This window comes from Ranitomeya variabilis, chromosome 1, assembly GCF_051348905.1.
Source record: "Ranitomeya variabilis isolate aRanVar5 chromosome 1, aRanVar5.hap1, whole genome shotgun sequence".
NCBI classification, from domain to species: Eukaryota; Metazoa; Chordata; class Amphibia; order Anura; family Dendrobatidae; genus Ranitomeya; species Ranitomeya variabilis.
Genome location: NC_135232.1, coordinates 1,120,629,732 through 1,120,653,359, shown reverse-complemented (window position 1 = coordinate 1,120,653,359; position 23,628 = coordinate 1,120,629,732). Strand labels below are relative to the sequence as shown.

Genomic DNA, 23,628 nt, shown 5'->3' with positions numbered 1-23,628 from the left:
TCTTTCGCAACAAGTTGTGATCAGATAACGTAAGTCTGAAAAGTCTTTGAAAAAAATAAAATTTGATTTAAATTTAAAAATTTGAATTCAATTTTGAATTTTTTTTCAATTTTATTTTTTTGGGTGATAAAACATTCCAAGTGCCTTAGGCTGGTTTCACACTTGCATTTTGATCTGCAGCGTTTTTAAAAAAAACGCATGTGGTGAAAAAACGCATGTAAACGTGGCAAAACGCAGTGTTTTTTAGACGCATGCGTTTTTGCATGCAGAAAAAAAACGCGGCGTTTTGCTGCGTTTACATGCGTTTTTTCCTGCGTTTGCGTTTTTTAAACGCATGCTGAGAAGTGTGTGACAGCAGCCAATCATCAAAATCAACTAGAAAACCCACTAAAAACAGAAATAGCTAGGGTTAGGGTTAGGATCCCTAAGTAACCCTAGGGATCCTAACCCTAACCCTTACTCTAACCCTAACCCTAACCCTAGGGATCCTAACCCTAACCCTAGGGATCCTAACCCTAACTCTAACCCTAACCCTAGGGATCCTAACCCTAACCCTAACTCTAACCCTAACCCTAGGGATCCTAACCCTAACCCTAAGGGTTAGGATCCTAACCCTAACCCTAAGGGTTAGGATCCCTAGGGTTAGGGTTAGGATCCCTAGTAACCCTAGGGTTAGGGTTAGGGTTTTCTTGTTTTTTCTTGTGTTTAGGGTTAGGGTTAGGGTTTTCTTGTTTTTTCTTGTGTTTTTCTATAAAAACGCATGCGTTTTTAACGCAAGCAAACGCATGTGCTTAAAAACGCATGCGTTTACATAGACAGCAATACATTTTTTTGCCGCGAATAAACGCATGCGTTTTTTTGCGGCAAAAAAACGCCGCTAGAAATTACTACAGGTTGCATTTCTGCAACTAAACGCACGCGTTAAAAAACGCATGCGTTGCCGAAAACGCGTCAAAATGCATGGTAAAAACGCATGCGTTTTTTAATGTTAAGTATAGGAAAAAAAAGCATGCGTTTTTTAGCGCTAAAACGCTGCAGATCAAAACGCAAGTGTGAAACCAGCCTTAGTCTACGTTCACATTTGCGGTCTGCGCCGCAGCGTCGGTCGCCGCATGCGTCATGCGCCCCTATATTTAACATGGGGGCGCATGGACATGCGTCGCACTTGCATTTTGTGCCGCATGCGTCCCTGCGGTGCCCGCGTCCGGGCGCAGAGGACGCAGCAAGTTGCATTTTTGCTGCGTCCAAAATCAATCAAAAAAAGGACGCATGCGGCGCAAAACGCAGCGTTGTGCATGCGTTTTGCTGCGTTTTTGTTTGCGGTTGCGGCGCCGACGCTGCGGCGCACAACGCAAATGTGAACGTAGCCTTAGTGGAAGAATAATTTAAGATTAATGTTCCAGCTCCAAAGTCTCGCTTCTCCGATCTCTGTATTTTCATTTTTTAATTTTTTTTTTTTTGCAATCATTATTTTTTATACATTCATTCAAACTCAGTTCTTTAATTTGAATCCAACTGACATCATACATAGTTTTCCAAATTGGTCAAGCCATAAAATATGAATTCCGCGAGGTCTACCCTCTGTCAGAATCATGGGAACATCAGAAGAAGATCGGCTTTGTGGTCTAGATAGGTAACATCCAGATTAGTAGTGCACTGTAGGAGGACATTTCATTGCTTGCTTGCTTTTTAACACACAAGTTGACATTGGTAACTTAATGTTGTATTCTGGATCTTGAGCGGTCTTGGAGAAGGTGACAATGGAGACCATGTCCTCTCCGATGTCCACCTGCGATCTCCATCGTCTACAAATGAGGAGCTTTTTGAGAGCTCTCTGGAAGTCTCGGTTCAGAAAAGCGTAGAGCATGGGATTAATAGTTGAATTACAATATCCTAACCATGTAATGTACTTGAACGTGTTGACCAGCACCGCGCTGGTAGAACTTGTACCCTTTGCTGCTATCCAAACGTTCAAGACAAAGTAAGGAAGCCAGCACATGACGAAGACTGAGATGATGATACTCATGGTCCTGGTGGCTTTATGTTCCAGTTGTAAGTTATTTTGGCGCTTGCTGTTTGGATGATAGTGGAGGTCTAGAGTCTGGGAGACAATCCGGGTGGCCTTTAATCGAGAGGCTCTGTAGATGAAGAAGTACATACTGCACATGATCATAAACGGGATGTAGAAAGCCAGAGAAGATGCAACAATCGCAAAAGTCCAGTTGGTCACAAAAATGCACTCCTTCCCTTTGTCAAAGTCTATGCCCGGTATTTCATTCCAGCCTTGCATGACCGGTAGGAAGGAGATTAATGAGGAGTAGACCCATATTGTCACTGTCATAATGATACATCTACAAAAAAAAGATAAAACAGATATAATTATGAATTATCCAAAAATATTTTTTTGTACATACATGACAAAAATGTTTTTCTGTTGTTAGAAGGATCTTTTGAGGATTGAAGATTAATTTGGGTAAGATGATAGATAACAAATTCTAAGTTGAAGGAATGGAATGGTTTTCGAGCATGCCCACTATTGCTCCATTCAAGAGGGCAACAGAAGTTCTATTATCTCACGATCCATTGAGGTCTTGGTGGTCTACAAGCTATTACCTATCTATTTAGAGGGATTAATATGGCACTATGTGACAACAGATGTACTAGTGATCAATGACGTCATGGCTGCTGCCACTCATATGTGCTGACATGACATTTCAAGAGCTGGAAGAACATAGATTTGCATGGGGTCAAGTAAGTGTTCGAATGAGTGTGGAAGGAGATGGATATGGTGAATATCACTATTTTGGTCATTTATGTACAATTATGAAACTTTTTCACGAGATACTGAAATGTTATCTATTTTTTACATTTAATATCATTGCCGCTTGGTCCAGGACCTTCCACCCTGCCTGACTGGTGAGCTGAACTTCCCCACCTCCTTATTTTTTCCCTCTTTTGCGGTTTGCAAAAAAATGTTGTGGGGTAGGACGTTCCCCTTTAAATGTGGCATTGGTCATCACAAAGAAAACCTCAACTTGTGTAGGGTTTTCAAAAGAAACATGGACAATATTGTAAACCTAAAGAAACCTTAATGGGCTTGCCCTCTTTGGACAAATCCTTTTTAATAGAAGCTTTTCCTGAAAATAAACTTATGACATATAGCCTCTCTGCATTGATCTGCTTTAAAGGGAATCTGTCAGCAGTTTTTTGCTATGTAATCTGACAGCAGTATGATGTGAGAACAGACCTAATTCACTTAGGCTACGTTCACATTTGCGTTGTCCGCCGCAGCGTCGGCGACGCAACGCACAACGCAAACAAAATCGCAACAAAACGCACGCTAAAACGCTGCGTTTTGCGACGCATGCGTCCTTTTTGGCCAAAAGTTGGACGCAAAAAAAATGCAACTTGTTGCGTTCCCTGCGCCCAACGCTTGCGGCCATGCGTCGCAAAACGCAGCACAACGCATGTCCATGCGCCCCCATGTTAAATATAGGGGCGCATGACGCATGCGGCGACGCTGCGGCGCCCGACGCTGCGGCGCCGAACGCTAATGTGAACGTAGACTAGTATTCTGGGTGCAGCAATTGTGATAGAATCACAGTTTTTTCAGATGCACATCTAGTAGAGCTTGGAAAGCTGAGCTGTGTATAACCCCACCCACACCACTGATTGGCCGCTTTCTGTGTGCATTATCAGTAATCTCTCAATCAGTATCGGGGGTGTGGTTGGACCAGGAGGCACTAGACACCTAGTCCTGTAGTGATAATCTCCTGCTGATAAAACACTAATTTTAATGAAACAACAAAATGCAGCCCAGTAAGTGAAACATCACTACAATCAGTATCTCTGTCTCTACGTTATGCTGTTCTCAGATTACACAGCAGATAGATTCCGTGTAACCACAGTATTACTATTTAAAGTTTTTTTTTCACAAAGCAAAATTTAATTAATAATTAATAGATCTTAGAATCATAAAAACTTCCACAATTGGATGTGTTTAAATAAAATGTTCCTGTGCTGAGATAATCTTATAAACGTGCCCCTGCTGTGTACTGTGTAATGGCTGTGTCTGACCGTACAGGAACGTAGTCTGATCGTACCACATCTCCTGGGCAGGGGAGGAAGCAAAAGAGTATACAGGCATAACAGCAGGGGATAACAAACAATTGTTTATTTGAAGTAAAATATTGTTTAGAAACAAGAAGGAAAACGTTTTACCTCCAAAAACAATAATCTCTTCCCCTGCTGTAATATCTGTATACTTTTTTCCTTCCTCCCCTGCCCAGGAGATGTGGTACGATCAGACTACGTTCCTGTACGGTCAGACACAGCCATTACACAGTACACAGCAGGGGCACATTTATACGATTATCTCGGCACAGGAACAGTTTATTTAAACACATCCAATTGTGGAAATTATTATTAGTCCAAGATCTATTGATTAAAATGAACTTTTGTTCTTGGGAAAAAAACTCTTTAAATTATTTTTATCCTTATCACAGCAGAACTAATGTCTGAGAGACGTATATAGCTGATTGCAATTTAGGTTGAGGGAGCAGATGTGTTTGGGGTGGAAATTACCGATGCTTCCCGGCCTGATATTGTCCACGTCAATCCATGTATGGTTGATAACATCTTTTAAGTCCTCTCCCCCATTGAAATATGGGAGCTCTCGAAGAGGTGAGGAACAATTGAGCCGTCACTCAGAACAACGCGGTAATACTATATGTGCGGCGCGAACACTCGACGTAAGTGGATCCCATTCTAATAATAATCATAATCCTTGTAATAATAGAGCACAGGTGATGGCAGCGTGAATTGGCGGCTAACATTGTAAGATATTTTCCTGAGTCTTTTCATGATAAGGCAGATAAATGTTCGGTTACAAAATCACCAGCGCACACAAACAATAGCACTGATCGACAGGGAGAATTTTTCACTTTTTCTTCCTCGCCTTCTAAGAGCCATCTTTTTTTTCTTATTTTCCTACTGACGTAAACATATGTAAACGTAGTTTTCAATGGCATTGTTCGCTTTACCATATATTGTCCCAATATATATATATTTATCATATATTGTCCCAAACAAAAGGGAGAAAAAAATCCAAGTTAGGTGAAATAATAAAAAAATAAAAAGCAATTCTGTTAATATTTTTTAGGTTTCATTTTTCGAAGTTCATCGTAGTAAACAGGATTCTCCAGGTGACTATAAATATGCGGGAAATATCTCAAACTTGTATTATTTAATGTTATATCAGTGGCTAAAAAAAAAATCTCTAATTTGTAAAAAATAATTTGGTTTATGTTGCCATTTTTTTTAAGCTAAATTTTTTTTTAATTTTTCCAATGATAACATTGAGCTGACATTTTTATTGATACCATTTTGGGTTTCATATGACGTTGTGATTGTTTTTATTCCATTTTTTGCATTTGAATTAGTGGAGAGCAAAAAACAGCAATTTTGGCATTTTTTTTATTTTTTCTTTAAGGCATTTATCTTTTTTGGTAATATTATTTTATGTTTTATAGACTAATTTTTACAGATGTAGAAATGCTGAACATGCTTATTCTTTTATTTAAATTTCTTTAGTTTTAAGTGAGGAATAGGGGGGTGATTCTAATCCTTATGTATTTTCTTTTTAACATCCTTCAGTGTAACTTGATGGACACATTTCAACCATTCTAAAAATTTAACTGTCCCTGCCTCATGCCATTCTGCTATACACCGTGAAAAGTGCAGGTCACTGCTTTTCTTTCCTCAATGTACAGGTCACTGCTTCCCTCAAGATCAGCACACTCAACTTCTACTGCTGTCATCGTTCTCTTCTGATTGTGTACAGTATGTCACATATTCATTTTAGGTCTCTGTATCTGCCATATGGAGTCTTATCCAACCTGTACATAACCACGTGAATATACAGGTCACTGTCTCCTCCAACATCATCAGCACAATCTTCCTCTGTCATAATCTGAATGGCTACAGAATGTTCTATTCCTACCTCCCTCTTGTCACTTTCCCTGTCAGATTGCCATTCTGCTGTGCCCACTAACATCATCCCGTGAGAGTACAGCTCGCTGCTTTTCTTTCCCCTATAATGTACTCACATGGATGTACAGGTCACTGCCTCACTCAAGATCAGCACAGTCTTCTTATACTGCTGTTACACTTTCCATGCTCTGATTGGCTACTTGATCATCTATTCCTGATCACATCAGGTGAATTTCAGATCTCTCAGTACAGTCACATGAATCTACAGGTGCCGTCATCTTTCTTGTCATCTGGTTGGCATCAGTATGTGCCAACGCCATCATCATCCCGATTCTGTCCCTATGACAAGCAGTCCTGTCATTACTAACACAATGACATGAATGTGTAGGTCACTGCCTCTAACAAAATCAGCACACTCATCTGTATCTGTCATTAATCCTTAGAGCTCATTAGCTTCTAGATTTCCTTTTCTTAATCACTGCTGCATCATATAGAACTCTAGAGGTCACTGCCCCCATCAAGTTCAACTTACTCATCTTCTGTGTTAATCATACCTTTCATGATCACTTTGATTTCATGGCTTTCCATCCATATCTATTCCATGCACCTGCACCATCAAATGCAACCTTGCTTTAATTACCAAAAAATAAGTCACTGCCTGTAACAGAATCAGCATACTCCTCTCCCGCTGCTGCCATTATTTCTATTGCCAGGTTTGGAGCTCATGTTAATGTCTATACAAGGTAAGTGAGCGTGACTTGTACTCACCTGCGACGCGACATCCTCTTTGAATAGTGATATGGGGTGACCACAGAGCAGTATCTGTCCAGACTGATAAAACACAGGGTGACGATGGACGCCGTGCAGAACATGACATCAAATGAGATCCACACCTTGCAGAACTGTCTCCCAAACAGCCACATGCCGGTGACTTCATAGATGATACTGCAAAACAAAACAAAACATGAGCTCTTGTACATCACTAGGATACACCAATGATAACTCAGCATTCGTGGTTTTTTTCTTCAATAACAATTTTGCATTTACAAATTTTACATTTATAGCTCAGGCCGGAAAGGGTTAGAGGTGTTTTTTGGTTTTGAAAGTCCCTTTTTTGTTAGAATAGCCCCCAATCATCTTAGTGATCAGCTGTGATCGTCGGGATAAACTTGGTAGCACATGTTCATTTGCCTGCAGCACCACCACTGGAGAAACTAAGTATTACATCCTGGTCAATATACATGGACATGGCAGGTCCTCCTGGGGGGAAATCTTGATCTATCTGATGGTAGAAGGTGGAGATGCTCACAATGTTGAATGACAACCAGGTATGTTTCAGTCTCCTACATGTGGCCATTCTAGGTAACATATAAACAGTGGCATACCATGAAGCTAGTGGACGCAAATGTTGGGTCCCCAACTATCACAGGTGTTAGTTATAGAAAACCCCTGTCCGCCGGTGTCAGCTTATTTTATAAAAAACATTATATGCCTTACTCACCGTCCCCAGGACCAGCGCTGAATCTCCCCCTTTGGTACAACTGTTGAGTTCACCACTGACTGGCTGCAGCGCCATCAATGTCATGTCAGCGCTGCCGGCAATACGAAACACTGGGAGCAGAGGCAGGGACTCAGCACTGGACCTGAGGAAGATCAGTAAAGCAACGTCTGCTTTTTTTTTTTAAGAAACTACATCTGAAACCGGGTTATTAATTTGGAAAACCTCTTTAATATTTTTTTTTTTTGGTCATACGGGCCAAAGTGACCTATTGTATCTCATAGGCTCCAGGCCCCAGGTGGAATGGCACCCCTGCCTCTACTATAATTACGGTATAAGGTACTGTATAAGGCAATGACTAAGGACTGGGTCTGAAACGCGTTTGATTTTTTCCTTGAGGTGCTGCAGTTAAAGATTAAAAAATGATGTTCAACTCACTAACTTCACAAATTTTTACAGACCTGAATAACACAAACAGTTTTGAGAAGTCCACCGATAATAATTGGAGTTATCACCTTGACTTCAGCCATGATGCACAAGCAAACCTAGCCCTGCGACATCCCCACTACTCATTTGATAACTGGTTGTAAAACTAATCAAAGCTTATGATTATACTTTTCTCCAGACTGGTACATTACTCCCATTCCTATAAATCTTCCCTTACAGCCTCTTTCACCATCAGCTGCTCCGAGAGTCTGATATGAGGAGCGGATCCATGACAAATGCATTATGATGTGAGGCCTTCCCGCTGGGAGATCCTCCATCTTCACATAAAAGCACCATGAAATTATTAGAAAAAAAGCAATGACAGCAGAAGAATATGAAAACTCTGTCAGATACAATATAATACTCAGCACTGTGAAGAAAGACAGACGGAATTGTGAGGTTCTCGGTGGATGTCTTCAGGCCATGTGCACACGTTCAGTATTTTTCACGTTTTTTTCGCTATAAAAACGCGAAAAAACGCTTACATATGCCTCCCATTATTTTCAGTGTATTCCGCATATTTTGTGCACATGCTGCATTTTTTTCCGCGAAAAAATCGCATCGCGGAAAAAAAAGCAACATGTTCATTAAATTTGCGGAATTCCGCACACCTAGGAGTGCATTGATCTGCTTATTTTCCCCCCTTGCTGTGCCCACCATGCGGGAAGTAAGCAGATTATATGCGGTTGGCACCTAGGGTGGAGGAGAGGAGACTCTCCTCCACGGACTGGGCACCATATAATTGGTCAAAAAAAAAGAATTAAAATAAAAAATAGTCATATACTCACCTTCGATGGCCCCCGGAGTGTTCCCGCCTCTCACCGCTGCATGCTGCCACTTCGGTTCCTATAGATGGTGTGTGTGAAGGACCTGCGATGACGTCGCGGTCTTGTGATTGGTCGCGAGACCGGTCATGTGACCGCTCACGTGACTGCGACGTCATCGAAGGTCCTGAACCACACCATCTATAGGAACGGACGCCGCTGAGGATATCGGCTGTCTGCAGAGGGTGAGTATAACCATTTTTAAAATTTTTTTATTACTTTTAAACATTCTATCTTTTAATATTGATGCTGCATAGGCAGCATCTATAGTAAAAAGTTGGTCACACTTATCAAACACTATGTTTGACAAGTGTGACCAACCTGTCAGTCAGTTTTCCAAGCGATGCTACAGATCGCTTGGAAAACTTTAGCATTCTGCAAGCTAATTGCGCTTGCAAAATGCTAAAAAAAACGCGAAAAAAACGCAAAAAAAAAAATGCGGATTTCTTGCAGAAAATTTCCAGTTTTCTTCAGGAAATTTCTGCAAGAAATCCTGACGTGTGCACATACACACTTACCTGTTCACACTAGGCAGACAGGTTAGTTACCCATCTGATCTGAGATTACCTTGACGTTTGGTGGATGGGCTCACAATTTTTGGCCAAATCTTGTGCTAAGCATCTCATGTGTTTTTTCATAGATTTCACAAGTCAGTATGCTATTCACATTTCATGTATCCCACATTTCCTTGCTTTAGCACAGTAAAATTGAGTGCAGCCATTATCTATTTGCTCATAGCAAATAGCCAACAGGGTCGCAAGAAGCGTGTTTGTCAAAAAAGGCGCAAAGTAACTGCCCATGAATTGAGGAAAATCAAGTGTGAAGCTGCCAAGATGCCATTTGCCACCAGTTTTGCCTTATTTCAGAGCTGCAACGTTACTGGAGTAACAAAAAGCACAAGGTGTGCGATACTCAGGGGCATGGCCAAGGTAAGGAAGGCTAAAAACGACCAACTTTGAATAAGAAACATAAGATAAAACGTCAAGACTGGGCCAAGAAATATCTTAGGACTGACTTTTCAAAGGTTTTATGGACTGATGATATGAGAGTGACTCTTGATGGGCCAGATGGATGGCCAGAGGCTGGATCAGTAACGGGCAGAGAGCTCCACTCCGACTCAGACGCCAGTAAGGTGGAGGTGGGGTACTGGTATGGGCTGGTATCATCAAAGATGAACTGTTGGGACCTTTTCAGGTTGAGGATGGAGTGAAGCTCAACTCCTAGACCTACTGCCAGTTTCTGGAAGACAACTTCTTCAAGCAGTGGTACAGGAAGAAGTTGGTATTGTTCAAGGAAAACATGATTTTCATGCAGGACAATGCTCCATCAGATGCCTCCAACTACTCCACAGCGTGGCTGGCCAGTAAAGGTCTCAAAGAAGAAAAAATAATGACATGGCCCCCTTGTTCACCTGATCTGAACCCCATAGAGAACCTGTGGTCCCTCATAAAATGTGAGATCTACAGGGAGGGAAAACAGTCCACCTCTCGGAGCAGTGTCTGGGAGGCTGTGGTGGCTGCTGCACGCAATGTTGGTGGTAAATAGATCAAGCAACTGACAGAATCTATGGATGGAAGGCTGCTGGGTGTCATCATAAAGAAAGGTGGCTATATTGGTCACTAATTTTGGGGGGTTTTGTTTTTGCATGTCAGAAATGTTTATTTCTAAATTTTGTGCACTTATATTGGTTTACCTGGTGAAAATAAACAAGTGAGACGGGAATATATTTGGTTTTTATTAAGTTGCCTAATAATTCTGCACAGTAATAGTTACCTGCGCAAACAGATATCCTCCTAAGATGGCCAAATCTAAAAAAAAAAAACACTCCAACTTCCAAAAATATTAAGCTTTGATATTTATGAGTCTTTTGGGTTGATTGAGAACATAGTTGTTGATCAATAATAAAAGTAATCCTCTAAAATACAACTTGCCTAATAATTCTGCACACAGTGTAAGTGGTTCTAACTAGTGTTGGGGTAGTTTCGAGCACCCATCACCCCCCATCGCATTTGTGGAGTGTTGATGGGCTAACTTGATGCTACTCTAAAGCCCAGCCGGTGACTGGCAGATCATTAATTTCACTATATACTGCAAGATAGCATTGCAATATTTAGCACAGGATTTTAGATTCAAGTCCCTGAGGGGAACTAAAAACTAAAGAATATGTTCAAAAATGAATTGAAAAAAAATATTTAAAAACATATAAATATCTATAAATACATATATATATTATATATTATATATATATATAAAATATATATATATATAAAGAAATATATTTGTTGAAGTAACCCTCCTTTTCCTAATCCAAGAAATTAATACATTAAGAATATTTGGTATCTCCATTCTATCAAAATATAAAATTATTTAACTCATACGGTAAATTCCATAAAGGGAAACAAATCAAAATTCCAGAATTGCTGTTTTCTGGTTACCGACCGTACCTCCCCAAAAATCATGAAATTAAAATTATAAAATTGCAAAAATATACCCCAATATGGTACCAAGCAACAGCTCTGCATACAGGAATCTATCCCTCATACAGTTCAATCAACGGAAAAAATAAAAAAGTTAAGAGTTGTAGAATTTTGTGCACATAGTAACATTTTTATTGAAAACTTCTGAATTTATTAAAATCGTACATGACTGGTATCGCTGTAATTATACTGTCCTGGCAGATCATTTTGCCATACAATGAATGCCATAAGAATTAAACACAAAAAACAATGACAGGATGTCCTTTTTTGCCCATTTTAACTCAGTTGGATTTTTCCTCCATTTTTAAGAACATTATATGGTAAGGAGAATTAAGTAACTCAAAACTATAAATTGTAAAGCACTGACCTCATATGGCCATGCCAGAAGAAAAATACAAAAGCTTTGGCTGGGGGAAGGGTAGGAAAAACAATAGTGCAAAAAAATAAAAATGGTTCCTACAGTAAGGGGTTATTATATTTTTTTATGGGATCTGGTCTGTAGTCTTTATTAATTCTGGGATGTGATAGAGGGGTCCTATACATTATTGCTGCTATCAAAACCCTAGTTTGGAGAAGTTTGTTTTATAAATTAGTGGGGTATTAGGTCAACGTAAAAGTAGTAGTGTAGTAGCGGACATAGTAGTAGTAGAAGGAATACAAGTAGCAGACATAATCATAGTATTGGTAGTAGTAGTGGTAGTAAAAGTAGTGGTAATAGTGGCTCTAGTAGTACTACTACTAAGAGTAGTAAAAGTAGTAGGAGTAATAATAGTATAAGAAGTAATCGTAGTAGAAGTAGCAGTAGAAATAGAAGTAGACTAGACATAAACATAGTAGTAGTGCTATTAGTAGTGTGTAGTGTTAGTAGTAGAAGTAGTAATAATAGCAGACGTAATTGTAGTAGTGGTAGAAGAAGTAGTGGTAATAGTAGAAAGAAGCAGAAGAAATCGTAGCGGTAGTTGTAGAAGTTATCGTAGTAGTAGTAGAAGTGGTACTAGAGAAAGCAGTAGTTGTAGTAAAAGTAGTATTAGCAGTAGTGGTAGTAGTAGAAAACAAGTAGCAATGGAAGAAGTAGTAGCAGTAGTAGAAATAGTGGAAGTAGTAGTAGTAAAAATAGAAGTAGAGAAGTAGTAGAAGCAGTACTGGTAGAAGAAAAAGTAGAAGTAGCAGAAGTAGTGGTATAAAATAAATAGTAGTAGAAGTAGTGGTAGAAGAAGTAGAAGTAGTAGTAGTATAAAAAGAAACAATAGTAGAAGTAGTGGTAAACTCCCTGACAGAAGTTATGTCGCTTATCCTTGTTATGTAAATAAAAGCTTATAACCTGATGTTAAATTCATCCATTGGTTGTATAAATTATTATTTTGAAAGCTGAAACCCTCCGAAATGTGGTTTAGGTTAAGAAAATAAATTGGCATCAATGCAGAAATATTTATCAGTTAATGGACACAGAATGGTCAGATTTTGGCAACACAAAAGTTTTGTCGCCTGGTCATATAATGCACCCAATCCTAGTTTACATCCTCACCTGTGCTCAGTAAATGATCGGTTAATTAGTGTGTGTATAAAAAGAAACCCAGCACCCCAGCCCTTCACTTGAACCACAACTTGAACTCTGACAACATGCCAAAAATCCACCCTGTGACCAAAGCCTGGATTATCAAGAGGCTGAAGACCAGATCCACTGCAGAGGTGGCTGGCACTTTTAATGAATCTCATGGTCAAGTACAAAGAATTAAAAAAAGATTTGGAGACTGGAGATGTGTTTGAAAAGCCCAGGTCTGGCAGACCCCGCAAGACAACTGCTCAGGAGGAACGTTTGTTGGTTAGAAAATCCAAAGCAAGCCCCTCTTCCACTGCAGCAGAGCTCCAACAGGCCTGGTCACCTCAAGTCCCTGTGTCAGTTTGTAGAATTCTGTCTCGAAATGGCCTCCATGGTCGAATCAGTGCATTTGCAAAGTCCCACAGCCTGCTAAACAGATGGATGCTGGAAAAGTGGCAGAAGGTGGATTTCTCTGATAAATCTTCAGTAGAATTACACCACAGCCACCGCAAATACTGCAGGAGACCTACTGGAGCCGGTATGGATCCAAAATACACCCAGAAAACAGTTAAATTTGGTGGTGGAAAGATCATGGTCTGGGGTTACATTCAGTATGGGGGTGTGCGAAACATTTGCAAGGTGGAAGGCAATATCAATAGCCTAAAATATCAAGAAGTATTAGCTACCTCTTATATTCCAAAACATAAAAGGGGTCAAATTCTGCAGCAGGATGGTGCTCCATCTCATACATCCAAGCATCAATTCTTACAGGTACACTTGAAGAATTACAGTAATTAATAATACAAGACAACCCTAATCATCATCATTTTCATATCTAGTTCATATTTGGGTTTAAACACAGTCATTAACTTAAACAGAAACAGCTGTGTAAAAGGCTTAAAATTGGGTGAAGAACAGATTAATGGTTTTCAAGACACAGGTCATACACCATGGTAAGGATGAACACAGCAACAAGACACAAGGTAGTTATACTGCATCAGCAAGGTCTCTCACTGGCAAAAGATTTTTAAGCAAACTGGGGTTTCAAAATGTGTGGTTCAAGATTTTTTGAGGAAGCAACAAAAAATGGGCAATGTTGTGTGGCCATAGCCACTGTAGTAGACCAAGGAGACTATGCAGAAGAAGATAAAAGACATCAAGCTTACTTCCCTTTAAAATCGGAAGATATCCAGCAGAGCCATCAGCTCAGAACTTGTAGCAAGCAAACTGTGCGACCCAGATACAGCCCTCTGCTGTTCAGAGAATTCTGGCCAGAAGTCATCTTCGTGGAAGAACTGCAGCTAATAAACCAAACTTTTCTTCTGGAAACAAGATCAAGTGACCCAACTGTGCGCGAAAACATAGGAACTGGGGTGCAGCAGTATGGCAGCAGGTGTTCTGGATGTGAGATATTTGGTTTGTAACAGAAAGAAGTTTGAAGGGTCTAAGAGGGGCACAACAATGAGGGTCTGTAGGCACGTGTGAGGCATGAGGGAGGGTCCTGCAAGTTCGGGACTGAATCTTAGCAAATGGAGTTAGGGATTTTGTCAGCATTAATAGTGTTCTCTAAGCTGAGAAACATAGGCAGATAAATATCCATCATGTAAGACCATCAGGGGGGCATCTGATTGACTCCAAATTTTTTCTGCAGCCGGACAACAAGCCGAACATCCAGCCAATGTCACTAAGAAGGAGTGCTGGAAGTGATGATCCGGCACTCATAGCCCCCTGATCTCATATCATCCAGCCTGTTTGGTATTAATCTATCTATCTATCTATCTATCTATCTATCTATCTATCTATCTATCTATCTATCATCTATCTATTATCTATCTATTTATCTATCTATTGACTATCTATCATCTATTATCTATCTATTATATATTGCTCAAAAAAATAAAGGGAACACTTAAACAACCGAATATAACTCCAAGTAAATCAAACTTCTGTGAAATCAATCTGTCCACTTAGGAAGCAACACTAATTGACAATCAATTTCACATGCTGTTGTGCAATAGGAGTAGACAACAGATGGAAATTATTGGCAATTATCAAGACCCCCTCAATAAAGGAGTGGTTTTTTTGCAGGTGGGGACCACAGACTATATCTCAGTACCAATGCTTTATGGCTGATGTTTTGGTCGCTTTTGAATGTTGGTTGTGCTTTCACACTCGGGGTAGCATGAGACGGACTCTACAAACCCAAACAAGTGGCTCAGGTAGTGCAGCTCATCCAGGATGGCACATTAATGCGAGCTGTGGCAAAAAGGTTTGCTGTGACTGTGAGCGTAGTGTCCAGAGGCTGGAGGCACTACCAGGAGACAGGCCAGTACACCAGGAGATGTGGAGGGCAACAGCCCAGCAGCAGGACCGCTACCTCAGACTTTGTGCAAGGAGGAACAGAAGGAGCACTGCCAGAGCCCTGCAAAATGACCTCCAGCAGGCCACAAATGTACATGTGTCTGCACAAATGGTTAGAAACAGACTTCTTGAGGATGGTCTGAGTGCCCGACGTCCACAGATGGGGGTTGTGCTCACAGCCCAACACCGTGCAGGACACTTGGCATTTGCCACAGAACACCAGGATTGGCAAATTCGCCACTGGTGCCCTGTGCTCTTCACAGATGAAAGCAGGTTCACACTGAGCACATGTGATAGACGTGACAGAGTCTGGAGACGCCATGGAGAGCGAACTGCTGCCTGCAACATTCTTTAGCATGACCGGTTTGGCAGTGGGTCAGTAATGGTGTGGGGCTGCATTTCTTTGGAGGGCCGCACAGGCCTCCATGTGCTCACCAGAGGTAGGCTGACTGCCATTAGGTACCGAGATGAGATCCTCAGACCCCTTGTGAGACCATATGCTGGTGCGGTTGGCCCTGGGTTTCTCCTAATGCAGGACAATGCCAGACCTCATGTGGCTGGAGTGTGTCAGCAGTTCCTGCAAGATGAAGGCATTGAAGCTATGGACTGGCCCGCCCATTCCCCAGACCTGAATCTGATTGAACACATCTGGGACATCATGTCTCGCACCATTCACCAACGTCACGTTGCACCACAGACTGTCCAGGAGTTGGCGGATGATTTAGTCCACGTGTGGAAGGAGATCCCTCAGGAGACCATCCGCCGCCTCATCAGGAGCATGCTCAGGCATTGTATGGATGTCATACAGGCATGTGGAGGCCACACACACTACTGTGCATCATTTCCTTGTCTTGAGGCATTTCCACTGAAGTTGGATCAGCCTGTAACTTCATTTTCCACTAAGATTTTGAGCATCATTCCAAATCCAGACCTCCGTGGGATATTAGTTGTGATTTACATCGATAATTTTTAGGTTTTATTGTTCTCAACACATTCCACTATGTAATGAATAAAGATTTACAGCTGGAATATTTCATTTAGTGATATCTAGGATGTGGGACTTTAGTGTTCCCTTTATTTTTTTGAGCAGTGTATATTATCTATTATTTATGTATTATCTATTTATCTATCTATCTATCTATCTATCATCTATCTATTATCTATCTATCTATCTATCTATCTATCTATCTATCTATATATCATCTATCTATTATCTATCTAAAATTATCTATTTTCTATCTATCTATCTATCTATCTATCTCATATCCATATAGCTTTCTGCTTTATTATGTGAGCACACCATTAATGTGGGCTTTATACGAATATCCCCATTTACACACAGGGCCTCTTTCTCTGCGCAGCAGATGGTATCTTTATGGGACTGAATAACTGCAGTTATAATTAGATGTATATTATCTGAAACAAAGAACAAAATCTCTGTAGATAACACCTTATGCAATCTACATAGTATAGTTTCGCCCTCCTGGATCCTGTAGTCTGGAGCCTGCCGCTGTCCTTGGTGCTGAAGATATTAGCTGCATGAAGAATATGGTGCAAAAACGTCAACGGACACCACAAGATAAAAATTGTCCCCTATGTGATAAGTCCTGGGGTTAGTCGAAAACTTGTTGTAATAGTTCTAAGAGAGTGAAGGGCTCTATAGGTGGTGAATGCAATTTTCCCAGCCGTATTCTCCATTCACCAGGTATTATATTCATGTTTTAACCCGAGTCAATATTAGGTGTTAGAAGGTTCAGAAGAATTTATGACCACTGACCACCAGCCTGGAGTAATTTCACCGTTGCCCATAAATGATGCATTTTCCAGAATTTTGGTCTTTTGAGAAGCTTTGAGCATGATTTTGAGCACCGTTCTTATCATCAATCCTTCTATCTGATCATCACGTCTGAGGAATATGATACATCTCCTCGTAGATTGTGGATCAATCACCGGCTACAACCCCAGCGTTACCTATCTTGTGGACAATCATGGAAACTTCATGAAACGTTCATCAGAGAAAATACCATAGGTGCTTGAGCAGGAGCCAAAATCATTTCCAGACGGTGAAGAAAATCAGCCCTTTCATCCATATTTTTCTTTGTTTGAAATATTTTAATAATTTTCCACCGTTACTTAAGACTTTTTTGAACGTGTAGCTTTTTATTTGCGTTAGGTTGTTTAATGTTAAATTATCCAATAAAAAAATCAGTTTGGCAATGTTCCGGAGGGAACGATTCATCTAGCGCGCATATTACGCCCTGCCTCCGGTGTGTAGCCTGACACGTAATCCATTTATAGGTCAACCCCAGAATGAATGAAGTCTGGAGGCTTCTTATAATGAACACTCTTTAAAATCTGTTCCATTTTAATATTGTAGAGGGAATCTACGCAGCTCATCGGCAGAGGGGGGATGGATACCAATTTATTAAATAAGGGAGAAAAGAGAAGACGCTTCCTGCATACTAAGCACTCGTACGAGTATATTAATAGAATGAATGGGCGAAATATAAGAAACATACTAGGCACACTGGGAATGGTCCGAGACAACTGATTTCTGAACATCTCAACAATGGTTGGTCAGGGACATCCAGTGGTGTGAACAGATTTACAGACTAAAATGACCAATAATACCGCTATACACCTCTCTAATTGTACAACCGTTACTAAATAAAAGCACAATAAAAATAAACTCCAATATTACCACCATATACTGTCCATATAGTGATAAATACCAACTCCACAGACATTATGAGTCATTATAATGGGGGTATCACCTATAAAGTGACGTACGGGCAACAATCTTTCTGATCGGAGCTGACACTTTGCCTGTCTCCTCCATCTGGACATCACGGCCATGATGACGTCTTTTGTCCACAGAGCTTCTAACACAAACATATTTTAATATCAAAACTTGGAAAGAGTCCAGCTATGCAGAGATAATTCCATAAGACTTAAAGGGCTAATCCAGAATTTTGGATATTTTTCTCCATGGGGCTAAGAACTTACAAGAAGGTAATTGTTGACTACCTGCCTGTTCTGCCCTGCACTGATCTCTACAGGCTCAGCTGACTGTAACTCGACAGAGCAGCATCTTCTCTTCCTATTTGCTCTGTCAACAGGGCCTCTCTGCCAATGTCATGCTGATTAACAGCCGGCTCCCTGCCACCTATCTGCGGGGAGCCGTCTGTCAATCAGCATGATATCAGCAGTCACTCTCCATTGATTGAGCAGAGCGGAAGAGAAAGAGCTGCTCTGTTGACGAATGGTGAAATGAAGCAGGAAGACACTGCCTGTGCCGGCAGAGATCATTGCCGTCCCAAAGAGGCAGATTAATTAGCGACTACCTGCCTATTAGTTCATAGCCCCATATGAAAAACATTTCTTCCATCATGGTTAAAACAAAAAAGTCAAAAAGTCAGGACTGTCCCAAGTCAGATGATGTTGGGTCTGTTATTTACATAGTTACATAGTTACATAGTTATTAAGGTTGAAGGAAGACTTTAAGTCCATCTAGTTCAACCCATAGTCTAACCTAACATGCCCTAACATGTTGATCCAGGGGAAGGCAAAAAAAAAACACGTTTCAAAGAGTAAGCTCCACATTGGGGAAAAAAATTCCTTCCCGACTCCACATACGGCAGTCAGACTAGTTCCCTGGATCAACACCCTATCAAGGAATCTAATGTAAACCATTGACCCTTTAGTTCTCTGGGATAAAAGCCTCTGTAGGTGGCTGGTTGTGACTTTCTCCACTCTACTTATTAAAAATCCAGTTTCTATATCTCATATATGATGCATATGCGGCAGTCTTGATATCTGCTATGTGATATATGTCACTTTTGGTGACTCCTGTTGGATGCATATACTTCAGTCTCGGTGTCTCCTACGTGATGTATACAGCAGTCTTTGTGTCTATGTCATGTATATACAGCAGACTCAGTGTCTCCTATGTGATATACACTCACCGGCCACTTTATTAGGTACACCATGCTAGTAACGGGTTGGACCCCTTTTGCCTTCAGAACTGCCTCAATTCTTCGTGGCATAGATTCAACAAGGTGCTGGAAGCATTCCTCAGAGATTTTGGTCCATATTGACATGATGGCATCACACAGTTGCCGCAGATTTGTCGGCTGCACATCCCAAAGATGCTCCATACAAGGCAGGATGGATCCATGCTTTCATGTTGTTTACGCCAAATTCTGACCCTACCATCCGAATGTCGCAGCAGAAATCGAGACTCATCAGACCAAGCAACGTTTTTCCAATCTTCTACTGTCCAATTTCGATGAGCTTGTACAAATTGTAGCCTCAGTTTCCTGTTCTTAGCTGAAAGGAGTGGTACCCGGTGTGGTCTTCTGCTGCTGTAGCCCATCTGCCTCAAAGTTCGACGCACTGTGCGTTCAGAGATGCTCTTAGGCCTACCTTGGTTGTAACGGGTGGCGATTTGAGTCACTGTTGCCTTTCTATCAGCTCGAACCAGTCTGCCCATTCTCCTCTGACCTCTGGCATCAACAAGGCATTTCCGCCCACAGAACTGCCGCTCACTGGATTTTTTTTCTTTTTCGGACCATTCTCTGTAAACCCTAGAGATGGTTGTGCGTGAAAATCCCAGTAGATCAGCAGTTTCTGAAATACTCAGACCAGCCCTTCTGGCACCAACAACCATGCCACGTTCAAAGGCACTCAAATCACCTTTCTTCCCCATACTGATGCTCGGTTTGAACTGCAGGAGATTGTCTTGACCATGTCTACATGCCTAAATGCACTGAGTTGCCGCCATGTGATTGGCTGATTAGAAATTAAGTGTTAACAAGAAGTTGGACAGGTGTACCTAATAAAGTGGCCAGTGAGTGTATATACAGCAGACTCGGTGTCTCCTATGTGATATATATACAGCAGACTCAGTGTCTCCTATGTGATGTATACAGCAGTCTTGGTGTCTCCTATGTGATGTATACAGCAGTCTTGGTGTCTATGTCATGTATATACAGCAGTCTTAGAGTCTCCTATGTGATGTATTTACAGCAGACTTAGTGTCTCCTATGTGATACATATACAGCAGTCTTGAGGTCTCCTATATGGTAAAAACAATAGCCTAGGTGTCTCTGGTGTGATGTATACAACAGATCTCCTACTGCTTGAGTCCTATAAATGTAATGTGAGCAGTGATGGATTTCCCACTTTGAGGAGACCTGCAGTGTAATAAAAATCTGTGTTTGGTACGACTTACTGCTGTGAGTTCTTTACAAAACTTATATTCGCAAAGAGTCGCCTGCGTTGCAGTCAGACACAAATCTGGAGAAGCAATTACGAGTAGCAACATCGTCCATAACACCTAACATCACAGCTGCACCAACAAAAATCAGCTCCAGCCATCACGTTTGGGGAAGTTAATTAAATGTTTGACCAAATACAGCAGAATAGTTTTCAAGTTGATATTATTGTATGACCCCCGAAGGATGGTATAAAACTCCGAATGGCCCTTGACAGAAAAAAGCTTCCCCTGGACAAGAGTACGGTAAGTTCTAGTAATGAGTTTGGTCACATCTCGCTCAAAAAGTGACAACGGAACGTGCGATGGGTGGTTTGTTGTCTAGATCTTGTAAATTTCTCCTGCCTAGCTCTGTATTTTGGACCTCAAGGCACTGTATTTTACAGAATTTTAATACTATAGGTCTGACCCATTGTGTGTGCAGTACTGGGCTTCTTTGCAGCAATGCTCCATTAGATAGATCTACACGTGAAGCTCACAGATGGTAGAATGCCATTCCCAAATTTGTGATCTGCAGAGAATCAGAGAGATTTGCATTTTGGAGAACTGACAAAAAAGAAAAGAATTTTCCACCATCTCTATTAACAATCTTCTGGGCCGCCATTAATATTAATGAGCATTTATGGAATAACAAGCTCCTCGTCGTCTGGCAGGAGAACGCTTACGGCATATTTTGACAGGTTTAAACACTTTAAAAAGAGTCATTTAGAGTTGAATTTTTTAGCTTGTTCGAAATGTGACAGATCAAGACATTGAATAGGATAATAAGGAAGAAATGCACATCTTTTACATCTGAAAAAGAAAACCTGTGAAAAGAATAATATGATACTTATTGATGAGGGAAGAGAATTTTCAGTTTTCGTTCCCAAAAACCTGATTTTCGGCTAGAAGCTGTCCTGGCGATCAGCTGATCGATGGCAAGCTGACCTACCTAACGGGCTTTGCTCAGGTCTTTTCAGGTAGTGAAGCTCTCTAGTGCTACAACAGGCAGTATGGGGTATTACATCTTATTTCCTTAAAGGGTAGGTGCCACCAGTTTTTTTGTAATTTGTTTTTTTGTGAAATTAAGCTTAAAATAGTAAATAAAATGTATTAATGCAATGTTTGCACTGTTTGCAAACATTTCTATATGAAAAATATTATATATTTTCTTACAAATATATATATTGACCACTAGGGGGAGCATTTTCCATTTTAGACCTCAAGCAGCTATAGTGAGACTTACCAGCTTTACTGTTAGCTGGAAAATTGGGGCAGTAACTGCTGACATCACCATTTCTCTCCCCTTTTGGGTGGTCTAATGTCCCTGGGGCAGAACGAAGAGCAGCATCACAGGATCACAGGGTAGAGCCATTTTGTGTGTGACTGCCCTGTGATCTGCTATCACCAGCAGTTACTGCATCAGAAACACAGCTAGAGTTTACAGAAGAGCAGAAGAGAGTGGGCTCAGCAGCATGGTGGACTGGAGGAAGAGTGAAGACATGTGGTGTTTATGTATGGAGCAGCATTATCTGAGCAGAGCTGTCAGTGACTCATCCCTCAGTAAGATAAGAAGGAGATCCAGGTCTGCAGTGAATGGCCAGGCAATGTGGAGGGAGGGGAGACATACATTGGTATGGCTGAGAGAGACTGATGGGAGAGAGAGCTCCCTCTCTGCAGGCTGTGAATGCAGCTTACCGGAGATCTCCGGGACTGTGTGTGAGGAGGCGGAGACAGAGCAGGAGAAGCACACAGGGCAGCGTGTGAGAGCAGAGGATGTCTGCTCAGGATGTGCAGTGCCTGGAGTACAGAGGAGCAGGGAGGTAAATCACCCGCACTCTCCATCCTCCGGCTCCAGTCAGCACTTCTGTCCTGCGATAGAGAGTAAGTGGAGCTTGGCAGAGAGCACTGGGCTATAATAAAATGGCGGCTAGTCACACCTACAGCAGTGAATTGTGCAGCCCACAGAGGCGTGCCCAGCTCACTGCTAATGCTGCTGCAATGTTATAGATAGGGTCAGCGCCGGTCTATTATCTCCTATGTCCATGGGGTGCCGTAAAATGACACTGATAGTGTCGTGAACTGCTGTGAAACCAAGATGTCAGCCCCCAGTGCCTTCTTTAAACTCATATAACACACGAAATCTGTTTCACATGCATTTAAAACTTGGTTATAGCAGCATGTTATGCTACATTACAGTGATTTATTAATGATCTACAAACGCGGTACCTTCTCTTTAATAAACGGGACTATGTAGCAAACAGCGATCAGCTGAGCCCTACCAGTAAGAAGAACTTAAGCATTACATTATGTCTTTTTATGTCAAAGAATTACCTGTGTAATAAAGAGAGGTACTCCAGTGAGTGTGTCACATAGTATTTATCCCTGACTTTACTGTAATGAACCAATTTTCAGTAGAGGACATTGCACTGACCAGAAGGCAGACATAGTTCTCTTTAACCCCTTACTGACATGGGATGTAATAATATGTCACATGTTGATGCTGGTGTATTGAGCAACATACCCAAGTACCAGTATATGGCACACCATACCCAGCATCTACCCGCCATCTTCCGATTGCTAATGTTTCAACATTTAAATGCCACTCCAAGTCACTGACGGTGGTATTTAAACAATGTGATTGTTGGGGTTCACGTGCCCGTCACATTTTTATCACCCCTGAGGAAGCATTTATGAAACGTGCGTTGGGTGTTTGGTGGGTGAGCTCTCCATTACTGACTTTACTCTGTCTTTTCTTGTTTCACCTTTGGATTCTTCCTGAGGGATTGACTTTATTTGTGTCTCCAACATCCATCATAACTTTGTTGTAATTATTGTATGGTCATATCTTTACTAGTGATATATTTGTGACTTTTTTGTTTTTACTATTTCTTTGTAATGTAAATTATTTTTAGTTGGGGCTTTTACTACTGGGGTTTCTGCAGTCCCTCATCCAACAATTTGTCAGGATTTTTTTTTGTGTGTCAATTCTAAAATGTTGTATTTAATAAAGCTTTACAAATCTTTTTAAACCAATTGTTCTGATCTTCGTTTTGGCATATATTTTGTATTAGTTCTCTATGTCTCTAGTGCCTTTTGATACACTCTACTCCCTTCCAGGATTGCAAATCTTCGGTTGCCCATCTTCCTGTGAAAGCAGCGACCAGAGCTACTATAGCTCTGATTGCTGCGGTTTC

The 23,628-nt window shown here is 41.0% G+C and overlaps 1 protein-coding gene across 1 annotated transcript in view; it reads right to left on the bottom strand.

The window, feature by feature from the left end:
• Positions 1–683: 683 nt before the first annotated feature.
• Positions 684–23,628, bottom strand: part of LOC143793357 (histamine H2 receptor-like) — a 107,155-nt gene continuing 84,210 nt past the window's right edge. The window contains exons 3-4 of the mRNA XM_077280261.1: positions 6,760–6,936; positions 684–2,351 (exon numbers count right to left, since the gene is read on the bottom strand). Of these exons, the coding sequence (XP_077136376.1) occupies positions 1,646–2,351; positions 6,760–6,936 (883 nt within the window). The 3' untranslated portion in view covers positions 684–1,645. The remainder of the gene's footprint in view (positions 2,352–6,759; positions 6,937–23,628) is intronic.